We start from the raw sequence: 12,562 nt of genomic DNA on the forward strand, positions 1-12,562 counted from the left end.
CTCACAACCGAGCATTTATTCATATGATACGAAAAAGAATTTGTAAGATTATGCATGCAGTGTGATGCTGAGCCCCTGAAATCTTGTTGCAGCTTGTGAAAGTAAGTGCTGCTCCTCGCTCAGGATAAATAGATAAAAATTAATATTTTTCATGGAATACATACCTGATGAATACAGGCATCATAAGTGGTGTGTGTGGCTAAGTAGAGTAAAATGTCAACCACTGTCCTGTAGCATGATCCTAGAAAAAAAGTAGTAGTAAAGAGTAAAAAGCATAAAAATGGAGTGCCTGGATGCTCTTGCTTTTTCTGTCCTACAACATCCAGGGCATAAAAAGTATTTATATACAGGGTTTTCCAGTAAAAGTAACTACAAGGGTAATTCTGACTCCTTTATTAGTTTCATATTCCTACCAAAAACTTCCCTCCAAAACTCCCAGATGTCAAGTAATCACTGGCTCTGAAAGAAGCTGTTTAATTAGAATAAAATTAGTATGAAGACATCTTTGACATCTAGGCATTTGGCCTTGAGCTAGGAATTCCCCCCTTGAGAACACCTCTTCAGCCTGCTCTACAATAATTCTCAAAGTCTTCTCTCTTTAGCAGACTGCAACAGCCTACAATATATCATACAAGGCAATTCTTTGGGTACTGTATTCATCAGCTCTCTGTTAAAAGAAATGGAAGGTGAAAGGTTTTTAGCACCTAAAGGGAGTATTTAGTTGGTATCAAACTATACCAAGATGCTCTTTTCTTTCAAGGCTAAAGAAGCAGTTCCACATTTCTGTTAAAAACAGAAGTTTCTGGTTGATTGAAGAGATTACCATATTTAACTGGAAGGGCCTGTATATTAATATCTAGAGAGAAAAATAGGGCTGCCTGTCAGATGAATTATCTGTTGGAAGTTTGACAAATACAATTGGTCCAACTATTACACAATACTTTAAAGAAAATCTGAAGTAATTTATGTTTAGTTGGACAAGAAATAGATCAGCAACCTTCATAAATTATTAAAACCTATAATTTAGTATATACCCTTTAAGTAGTCTCCCATACAAGCAGATCCTCTCTATAACCAAACTTATCAGGAAGTTGTAAGAGTTTATATGCTGAATGCACCAATAAGCTGTAACAGCCCTGACCAGCCTCACCTGGGTCCTCACCCACACCCTGCCCAGGGGACCCATTTAAGCTCAGCTCTGAGGCCTTGGTCCTCATTTGAGCTTTGTTGTAGTTCTGTCTGTTTGTTGAGTGGTTGTTCTATTGCAGTCCTGATTGCACCTTGTTGTGGACACTGACCTGCAGGCTGACTTCCTAGCTTAATCTCAGACCTGTCTTTTCATTGTAGATGTGCCTGACTCTGATTGCTGGGCTGGATCCTGAGTCATGTTCCCAGCATGACCTCAGATGTGCCTCACTGCCGTGGATGCCTGCTTTTCTTGCTCAGGTACTGTAGGGTGGGCCCTGGCTGGTGAGACCTCTGCCCTCCTGGTAAGGACCCTGTTCTTACACTTAGCTTCTTGCTCTTGGGGAGAAAGCTGGCCCTTTCCTGTACCCTGCCATCCCGACGTGATAGTTGCTAGAACAAAGAAAGGGGTTGTTGCCCAATGACTTGAGGAGGCTTGATTCAGATGCAATCCTTGTTCAAAAAAGTCTAACTCTTTTGGGGGGCTATAGTTACTTTCTGAAACAGGTGACTTGAGAGAGTCTTCTATATTGAGTATAACCTTCTCAATCAGTAAGAGTCAAAGTCAAAAGTGTCAGAAGTATAGATTTCTAAATATATTTAGAACCTATAATCAAAAGATTCTTAAAATAGAAGAGTTCTTCAAAAAAGGATAAACACTGTGGCTAATGTAACAATCCTGTGTTGTCATTGATGTAAAGCTTCTGCAAGTTTAAAGCACTGGAGTCTTATTTTAGGAGAAATTCATAAATCTTTAAAGAAGTTGGATATTACTCAAGCAGGTACAAAAACTCAGAGATTCAAGAAAAATCAGTGTTTTTCAAAATATCACTGTTATACCAGGATAAAACAAATAATTCAAAAGCTGTTTGCTCTCCTGAAAAATATAAGATTTCAGTCACAAAATTGCAGGAGTTAATATGGAACTTGCTTTATGGAGAGGTGAAGCTCAGGTCTCTGGGATTTTAAATCCTCCAGAGCACCAGTGTACATATCGTTGTTGGAGGTGGCACTAATGTGACCTGTGTTCATCTGCTTGGCCTATTTGTCTTCTGCAGCACCATTTCCCTGCCGGGCACTTGTATTTCTGACCTGTAGTTCTTTTTCCTGGGAGTAGTGGCATCAGAAAAAACTGAAACATTTCCTAGGTTTGGCTTTAGATGGATCACTGCTCTTGAACTGATGTAAGGTCTGGGCTACAGCCTGTACCCAGATCAGTGCTTCCAGCAGCAGTCAATTGTAAGCACTCCATCTTGGTCATGAAAAAGATTGATTTGGATGTCTGAAGCTAAATTCAACTAAGAAGTGAGCTCAGTGGGAGCTAAATGCAATGTGGGTAAGTAAACTCCATAATCATAACACTTCTCAGGCAGCTTTAAGAAACGTGGTGAAGTCACGGTCCTCCAAATATGCTTGTACATGTTTAGTACAAACCCACGTGAGCAGTCTCTCTGATTACCCTCTGAATGATCACTGTCTTCATGTGGTATGGCTCTTTAAAGCTGTGCTGTAAATAAAGCTCAGGTAACAGCCCTAGTCCTGTGTGGTGTTCTGTGACCTCCAAAATGGTGATGTGTCACAGGAAAAGTCAGAACACAGCTGAAGGATACCAAGCTTAACCTCCACTGACAATATTAAATCATGATTTCTTAATTTGTAAACCATATTTACCTGTATTACAGCACCAATCTTTCTGAATTAAGACATAATTCCTTTTTCATGCTAAACCAGTCGAATGCCGTGTGCTAGAAAAGACAAGCACCAGTGAAGAAAAATATGAAAAATAATAAAAGAATCTGAATTGTTATGGTATAGCTTGTTATGATATGATAGTAAGATTCCAAAGTACATTTGTTTTTAATTATTTTATAATGACAGTTTAAAGCTTGAGCTAATTACATCTATACAGTGGAGCAAGTATTCATTTTACCCTAAAACAAGAAAAAACACTGAACTTTGTTGCCTTTGAAATATTTATTGCCTTTGTGGTGTTTAATTACATCTTCCTGTGTGTGTCCTGACAATTGCTCCTTAAGGTGACATAAAACGTCTGGATGTACTTAAGAAGACAATTTTTTAACTGTGTAGCAGAACTGGATTTGATCTTATTTAAAAATTACTCAACTTCAAACTGGATTTGATTTCATCATTTAAAAATTACTCAACTTCACTGCAGTCCCTGGAGTTAAGCCAGAAATGACTTTTGGCTCATGCGGTAGACTATTTTCATAATTTTAATATTATTAAGTGTTTCCTTGCTCACAGAAAAAGAGCTACAGTATCTAGAGCAGACACTGAATGATGCAATTCAGCTGATTAATCTTTTAGCCTATTAATAAAATATATCAAGTCTGCATCTAGCCTCTGAGGTTTTGTGGTATTTATAGCACTTCCTCTAAGTGGACAGTATTGATATAATTTAAACATTTATTGTACATGTATTGATATATATACTAATTAAAAGCTCTTGGTTTAGTGAGTTAAATGCATGTATTTTTTATATGTTTTTGATGTTCTGATACTAATCAGTGTTGATACCAGAAAGCCTTAATACTCAATACAAATAATATAAATGTTACAGAATTTAAAAAAGAAAAATATTTTAGATGCATATATTGGGCAAAGATATTTCTTGACTTGGATGTCCTTTGCAGCTCTGCAGTTCCTTCAAGCAAGGTAAAAATTGGAGTGCAAGGTGATGGCTTATTCAAAACTCCTTTTTAACAAACAACAACTCTATAAATGATACAGCCCCAAAACCTGTCATAAGACCATTTGTAGAAGTCATAGCTTTGGTAGTGCTAGCTTCCAAATAATAGGAAACACACATTTTCTTGTTAGAGATGTAATTGAGACAGAGCTCCAGAATTGTGTTTGTGGTCATTGTCTCAGATGTCACTGCAGTAGGTTAATTAGGCCAAACTAGTGTTTGTAACTTTCAACAAGGGCAATGGCTTCCTCAGATGAGTATCTAATAGTCTATCCATCAACATACGTAAAATATCTGAGACTCTTACCTACTTTTCTTATTGGTATCAGCCAGCCATACTAAAGTTAAAGTATTTAAACCCTCTGCACAGCTCTATGCTACTTACTCCATTTTTAGGAAGACCAGTGCAAATCTGGAATCACTCAATGAAAAATGAGTTTCACTGTTGTCACATTATGGTTAAACAGTTGGACGAATGAAATACAACCTGTACTTCCAACCTTCTGCCATGCATGCAAGTCAAAGCAGAATTTGTTTGCAAATATGAGTTGTCTAACCATCAAGCTCTACTATTTGCCTGTTTTCTGTGGCCTACTTTTCCTACACAACTCCTAACAGTATGACACACACTGTGTAAATTATAACTGTGCAGGATGCACTTATGAAAGCCAAACCTGCCAAAAACTAGCTGTTCTTCCTTGTTGCTTCAGGAAGAACAAGTGCAACTCTTCCTCTTTTACCTTGAATTTTGGACTATTGACATGAACTCTACATGTGTTAATGACAACTACAGAGTTTTTAGAAAAAATGTCAGTATTCCATTGAGGTTTTCTTGTCTTGATATTTATTTATGCCACTTCTTACTTTAGTCAATCATTCCCCCATCAAACACTACTTTCAACCCACATTGCAGGTAAATTATAGCAGATACTTGATCAGTCCACAAACTTGTATGTATTGCCACTAAAGTAAGTTATATTCAATAAAAAAAAAATATTTTAAGTGTGTGTATATATAATATGTCCCTATTCACCCTGAAGTGGTTACCAAAATGTGGTGTCTGTCATTATACTGCTAGGAAAAATATTAACACTCAATGCCTGCAGGTTCCTTGAGTGCTTCCATATAGCTTTATTGATCACGTGGAAATGATTAGCTGATGTTGAACATCTAAATGACATTAGCACACAATATAGGGTAAAACTCCCTGAGGTCAATTTAAGTGTATGCTTCAGGTATTTGGTGTTAATTTTTGAGTGGTTCTAGTTCAGACATGGTGTTAATACAGAAGTACAGTATTTAGTATGATATTCATCATGTAAGAAAATAACTGTACTTCATCAACACCTCAGACAATGACAATGCTGGATATTAGAAACCTAGTGATATGCAATGGGAGCTTAAGGTAGCACTGTTTCTTTCCCACTCATGTCATATTTCTATGTATTCAATAACTAGTACAGATAGTTATTATGTGCATGTTTTGATTAGTGATAGAAGAGAATGTTGCAGTCACTGTACTTTATCTAATAAAGATGTAAGGATGATGGTATGAGTAGAAAAACAGAATCAAAGGCCATGCTATTTAGCAGTATTACATCACTGGAATGCAGTGACCTCAGCAATGTTCACTTTCCTTATTCCAGAAAGGAGTGAAGTATGTTCAGACTCTGCTTGTTCCGATACATAAAGTTAGCTGTATGTATCGGAACAAGGACCTGTCTTGTTTAACCTATTTATCAGTTAGGTGGAGGCAGTGGAGTATATTCTCATCAAGGTTCCAGATGACGCCAAACTGTGGGGGACCAGCTGGTGTGCTCAAGTGCAGGGCTGCCATTCAGAGAGGCTGGAGGAATGGGGTGACAGGGACCTTATGAATTTCCGCAAGGACAAACATGAAGTACCACACGTAGGAAGGAATAGCCCCTTGCAACAATACAGACTAGGGAGCAGCTCTGCTGAGAAGGACCTGGGGGTCTTTGCAGGGAGCAAGCTGAGCATGGGCCAGCAGTGTGTCCTGGTAGTAAACAAGGCCAACAGCATCCTGGGCTGTATTAACATGAGCATGGCCAGCAGATGGACAGAAGTGGTTATCACCTTCTATTCTGCACAAGCTAGACTGTATTTACACCCTCTAGTCCAGTTCTGGGCTCCCCAGTACCTGAAAGACATAGATAAACTGGCAAGTTCAGCAGGGGGCCACCAAGATGTCTGGGGGCTGGAGCACTTGCTGTGTGAGGAGAGGCTGAGGAAACTGAGCTTGCTCAACTGGGATAAAAGAAGGCTTTGTGGCGACCTAAAAGAAGGCCTCCACCTTCCTTGTACCTACAGAGTTTATAAAGGAAGTAGGGTCAGGGTCCTTGTAATGGGGCATGTGGGAAGATGAGACAGCAGGCACAAACTGAAATGAGCAACAGCTCAGAGTAGATCAAAAGGGAAAAGCTTCCTCCCTGTGAGGACAGTCAGGCTGTAGAGCAGACTGCCTGGGGAGGTTGTCCAGTCTCCATCCTTGGATGTCTTCAAGACTGAAAAAAGACCGGAGTAACCTGGTCTGAGCTCATGGCTGAGGTTGCTTCGAGCAGGAGGTTGGACTACAGAGTCCCTGAGGTCCCTTTCCACCCCACTTATTCTGTGATTCAATGAACCTATAACACAAGCAGTACTCTTCGCGTAGGCAAGTCATAGTAGTGTCTAGCTCTTTTTCAAACACTAATTAGTCTATGGTCAGGCAACGTAGACCATTAGCTTTATTAATTACTCTTTGGGCAAGGCTACTAAGTTCCCACTACAAGGCTGAAATGCACTTTCCATGGTTGTGTATTGACTGAATATGCACCGGGAAAGCAAGACTCAATTCAGCGGCTCTTGTTTTCACTGCAGCTCTCTCACAGAGCACCTCATTGCTGACATTTTCTATCCATTTGTTCTTATACCAGCTGCGTCCTTTTACATTTACCCCACTGATTTATTTATGAAGCAAAAAACCCAGAAGTTTCCTCTTCTAGTCTTTGTTCTATTAGGCCAAAGATTGCCCCTAGACTAGGGGCTCTTTCACACAGCTTCAACCCAGACCTCAACCGTTGGTGACTAGAATGAGCCAAAGTATCCAAATTAGGTCTTTCGAAGCATTGTTGGTATTTCTCTACTTGTACTGGAAACGTTTAGCTGGATACAACCGTCTAAGTGCGGGCAGGAGAGCTGAGGCGAGCCTGAGGGGCTGCGGCTGCCGCCCACCCTCTTCCCTCCGCGGCTCGTTTCCCGCCTCACCGCTCCCCGCCCTCCCTCCTCCTCCTCGCCGCTGAGGCGGGGCCGGGCCGGCTCGGCTCGGCTCCTCCTCTGGCCGCTGCGGGCGTTGGCAGCAGCACGGGCGGTGCCTCCTGTCCGCGCCCAGGCCGCAGGAGCCGAGGGGCGAGCGTCCCGCTGCCTGTACTGCACGGCAGCGCCATGTTCCAGCTCCTACGAGGCCTCGCGTTGCCGGCGGCCGCTTGCGACGGGAGCAGGGATGGCGACTCCCGGTACGCTAACCTCTTCAGGAAGCTAGACCTCAACGAAGATGGGAGGGTGGATATCGCCGAGCTCCAGACGGGCCTCCGGGCCATGGGCATCCCGCTGGGAAAAGAGGCGGAGGAGGTAAGAGCGGGCCGGGGGCGCGGCGGAGGCCCTTTCCCGGTCTTCAGCCGCTTCCCCCAGGCGCTGCCTCCCGGAGGAGCAGCCGCTGGCGAGCGGCCTCTCTCCGGCACCCCGCGGCCGTGGGGAGGGCGAGGGGCGGCCCGGCCGCCCCACCCTGCCGGTCGCCCCGTGAGGGATGAGGCGCTGCCCGGCTGGGGCTCGCCGTGTTGGCCCCGGCGCCGAGGTGGCGCGACGGGGGCTGCTGCAGAGCCGGTAGCCGCATCCGGGGGCTTCGGGCCGCTCCTGGATGAAGTCGGCCTCGGGCCTGCCTTTTTGCTTCCCGGGGACGCCGTGACTGCTCCGGGGGCTGTATTGTACAGGCACGCCTCAGGGTTATAAATGAAGGATCCCGAGTGCGAACGCTATGTACGGCTGTCGGCAGTTCTATTGCCAAGTGGGCACGGCCGGGTATATTCATCATGTGTTGACTCTTGACTTCCTTTGACTCTTTGTTGCATGGTGTTTGATAGATAGCATATTCTTCCTCCAGCATGATAAAAGGATGGTAATTTACAGCTTTTGTCCATCACTCCACCTTTGTATAATCTAGGTCAGAATAAATTAAGGTTTACTTTGGGCAGCAGGTAAGTAAATCTGCATAACAGTAGGTTGCAATATCAGAACTAGTTATTGACACTAGATCTCCATGAACACATGGAAATGATTCTTCTTGGCATTAGCTGTGTGATATCAAGACCCTTCTATATAAAAATGCACACTTGTGACAGCAGCCATCAAACCGTGAAACAGACAGCACACACTCTGTGTGCTGTGGATTCTCCAGTGATCAGGTTGGACTATTACATTCCTCTGTCTCCCGTTATCAATCTTGTGACCTCACAAGTCAGTAAAACTTGAGTCATCAAGTGTTCTAGTGCAATGCTGAGTTAGACTAGCAATTCTGACCTGTAACTGGAAGAGAAACTTCTTTTTCCTAGTAGTTTTCAGTAATCCCCAGGCTTTCAGAATAATAAACTCATTTAGTGCAGGATGCTGTAGGCATAAGTATTTGTGTGGTAAGGCAAGTCTGTGCTGAAAAGACATGCATAGGTTCAGTTAGGCTGAGATCTGTGCTGGAGCTATTACTGTAACAGTCCTGTTCTTTATTTCAGTGTAAAGAATGGTTAGATGGCATTGCACTGCCGTGCCTGTAATAGCTGTTGCATACTTTCTGAAAGAGGTTCAGGAAAGTGAACTTAGATTTTGACTACAGTGTTAAGAGATATGTTGAGTCAGCAATTCAATTTCAGTGACCTCATACTAATCGTGGGACACTGCCAGTTCTTTCCCATGGTCTCATTATCTGGTGTCTATTTTACCTCTTCTTGGTATATTTAATTCTCTGTCTCATATACTTAAGGGAAAAGTATCCAGCAGGCGTCTTGAATGGTGCTTGTGTGAGAGCATAAATGACAGCATGCTTTCACTTCAATATTGCTTCTGGTCAAAATCATCTTTACAATAAGTATGTTTTGTGTTCTCAGTTTTTGGTGTATCAAGGAGGGACAGTTTGGCCTGTTTGCTTATCCATGAGAGTTGTCAATATTAAGAGCATGCTAGTTGCGAACTTCAGTCACACATTATATACACATTGTTGAAAACTTGTTGTACCAGTTTGACTGTAACAATTTGGGGTTTTTACTTACATTGAACAACAGGAGAACAGATGACCAGTTAATTTTCTGGCATTTAACGAGGGTGGTCTTCCCACATAATTCACTGAAAGCCCTGAGACACGTGGTGTGTTTTTTAAGTTTTGAGCAATTTAGGATTGAAGTTCCAAGTTCTTTCTCAAGATTGGTGTGGTGCCTTTCATTAATAGTGCACATCTGAGTATCTGTCAAATTATTCTCACTTGCTACAGGATAAACTGGAAGTGAAACCCATGAAATAATAGAGATAAGCTAGACTTACCTGGATGTAATGGAGAGCAGGAACTGGCTGCCTTAGTTGCTTAAGAAACACAGAGTAAATAAAATAAGCCATGAGTCATGTTCCACATTTGAGAGGGGTAGAAGAATTGTTGGAATGCACTGAAACTTCTGTATACTCACTATTTTAAACTTAATGGTGGGCACAGTTTGAACTAGAAACTAGACTAGTTATATGTAACTGTTAATAACTAGACTTGTTATAATGACAGCCTCAGTAAGATTTGCCTCCAGCTTCTTTCCTGTCTTTATGTAGCTAATCTGCTTCCTGTACTTCCTTGCAGCCCAAAGCTGCCTTCTTCCACTTACTTCACTTCAAGCTCTAAAGTGATATTAAATTCAGTAAAATGTCTTTTTACTACTTGGTAAAAAGGTATTTTATTAATGAAGTCAGATATTGAATCATAATATTTGGGTTTGGAGAGGCAGAAGTAGTCTTATAATTACTAATAACTAATGAGTAAGGAAATGAGATGTGGAAATATTACACAATGTGGCGAAGTGTTAGCTACTGAACTGCTCAGCCCTGCCAACATAGTGGCACTATGAGTTGGGATATCGTAGGCTTTGGTGCCTCATGGTTGGGATGGGGTCTCAGGCCATCCACTGTTGTTATGTTCTAGATGGAGGTCTGGGTTAGATTTCCAAAAATACTCTTGGAGGGCTGGCTTCCGTCACATGGGGTGAAATCCACATACATGGGAGTGTTGGTCACCATACTTCTGGGGACCATAGCTGCTTCCTGGTTAACTCCTGGTAAGGGACCATGCGAGTGCTACTGTGTTTCACTGCAAAGTCAGTTGGTTCATCCTAAGTTGTCATCTTCACTGTATAAATTAGTGTTTGGGCTACTAGTATTACTTTCCTCTTTTCTCTTGAAATATAATTCCTCTCTAGAAGGAATAAGTGTGTCTTTAAAAGAAGCTGCTATCCATTTGAGTAATAGACTACTGGTATGCTCTTTTTATTTCACTTTTCATCAGTTGTCTTGGCAGTTTTGTTAACGTTTGATGAGACACTCTTTTAGGTGAAGTAACATTGTAGATACAAGAATTGATGTGAAACCATGTGGTAAGCTTTGGAGGTAGGTTGCATGTCCCTCTAAGGAAGAATCATTTTTTCCCCATAGCAAGACATCATAGTACAACATGACAGAAGCTCCTGACTTTGTGTTCTACTTGACCTGCCTTCTGTCAGTATGAGACAGACAAAAGTAAACCACTGGAAAATCTGAAATGTGTGCTGCTTAGAGGCTGCCAGGATGACTCCTGTTTTATATTGTAGTCTATTACCCCCCAGGAATGGGTAACTTTGCAAAGCTTTACAAAAGATTCCTGACATAATATGTCAACACCTAGGAAGAAGGAATTCAATGTGGTGACAGTATCAAATGGTGCTCTGCAAGCAACATTAACAGCTATTGTATGCTCACTTTGATTAGAGGAGTTGTCCAGTAGAGACACAAAATAGATGCTGGGATCAGATCTCAAATGATCTCATCCTGTGTCTTCAGAATGCTGTGAGTGTCTTGGGCAGGACTACCATAAATGGTGCGGGTGGTTGTATGAAGTACTATTTTTGTTCACCCTTTCCTTCTGTTGCAATCAATCCTTACGGTAAACCTGTAGGAGGCGAACCCCGTATTTCAAGCTTCAGTTTGCAGTAGGAACAGCCAAGCATTCAAATTCAGGTACTATTTATACATCGAGTCCTGGAGCTAGGAGTAGAAAGATGTTACTGAAATGAATAACTACATTCGGGAAACAGTATGATGATCTTATTTGGACTGACTCTCTGTCAGGTTTTGACTTAAGTCTTTGGTTATGTTAAGGCTCCTTTAGATAAAGAAACAGTGTGATGAGACACCTCTGTGTGGTGGAAACGGGACCCAACGAGACTAAATTCTCAGCAATCAGAATATGGTCTGTTTAATCGACTGTGTTTATGAAAATTTTAGTCCAACAAAGTCTAAAACCACTCAGAACACTTGAAGTGTGTTGCTGCATTTAAACCAAAGAAAATTCAGAATTCTGTCGAGCAAGGCAGGCCCCTGTGCTGTGTTACAGTGCTGTGTCTCAGTGTGAGAGGAGGGGTGAGAACAGGGCCAGGCACACATTGTTTTCCTGCTGTGCTTTTCTCTGGCCTCTAAAAACTACAGCTAGATAGTGATTCAGAGCTTGAACTTAGCGTAGCTGTTCTTAGTCCGGAAGGCACATGCTTGTTTAGTGACTGAGCTAAACATGTCTTTGAATATTTCTCCACTGTTTTATTCAGATTTTTTGCACTTTTCTTAATTTTGGTAACTTCTCTTGCATGGCAAAATTTGAAGGCTAGTAGACCAAGTTAACCGAAGTCTCTTTGTTACATTGAAGCTTGGCTAGAAACATACAAAAAGCACTAGTTACTTCGGCAACTTCTTAGAAGAAACATGGGCATTTTTGATCACATGATATCTACTCTTAGAAATTATTATCATATGTGATATGCAGATTCACAGTCTTATAAGCTTCAGTACTTGCATGTCCGTATGTCATTCTTTATGTGAAATGAAGCTTTCTTTCACCTTAATAGTATGGCAAAAACTGTTACTATACATTTAAAGTAGACAGGCATCTTAAACTTTTTACCAAAACAGATGTCACATCATGTGATTGTAGAAAACTGGACCCGCTTAGTTCCTTTAAACTTTGCTTTTCAGGTCATAATAGGTGTTACGATTATGTCTGATTATGGAGACTTCATTGTGAAATACCACAAATGTCTTCAGTAATGTAGCTGACTTGAGTTGTAAGCAAACATGTAAGTCACTATTTCATTTCAATATCTACAACTTCAGAAGCTTTTAACTGATATGTGCGGTAGTCTCCAAGTCTCCATGTGAAAGGGCAAGATGAATAAAAGTTTGTTTTCATAACACTTTAAACATCCAAGGAGATAAAATGAATTTTTTTAATACTAACTTGATAGGTTTTTTCCGAACAGTGTCAGGGTACAGTGAATGATTAATTCTTCCTCTTGTTGCTGCAAAGTGCAAGAATGCCAGCCACCAAATATGGGAACCCCCACC

At 41.5% G+C, this 12,562-nt stretch overlaps 1 protein-coding gene across 2 annotated transcripts in view; it reads left to right on the plus strand.

Annotated features, from left to right (window-relative positions):
• The first annotated feature begins 7,216 nt into the window (after window positions 1-7,216).
• Window positions 7,217-12,562, plus strand: part of SLC25A24 (solute carrier family 25 member 24) — a 35,931-nt gene continuing 30,585 nt past the window's right edge. For both annotated transcript variants that reach the window (XM_052800937.1, XM_052800938.1), the window contains exon 1: window positions 7,217-7,525. In XM_052800937.1, coding sequence (XP_052656897.1) covers window positions 7,340-7,525 — 186 coding nt within the window. In that variant the 5' untranslated portion in view covers window positions 7,217-7,339. The remainder of the gene's footprint in view (window positions 7,526-12,562) is intronic.

The sequence above is a fragment of the Harpia harpyja genome, chromosome 11 (genome assembly GCF_026419915.1).
Source record: "Harpia harpyja isolate bHarHar1 chromosome 11, bHarHar1 primary haplotype, whole genome shotgun sequence".
Lineage (NCBI taxonomy): Eukaryota > Metazoa > Chordata > Aves > Accipitriformes > Accipitridae > Harpia > Harpia harpyja.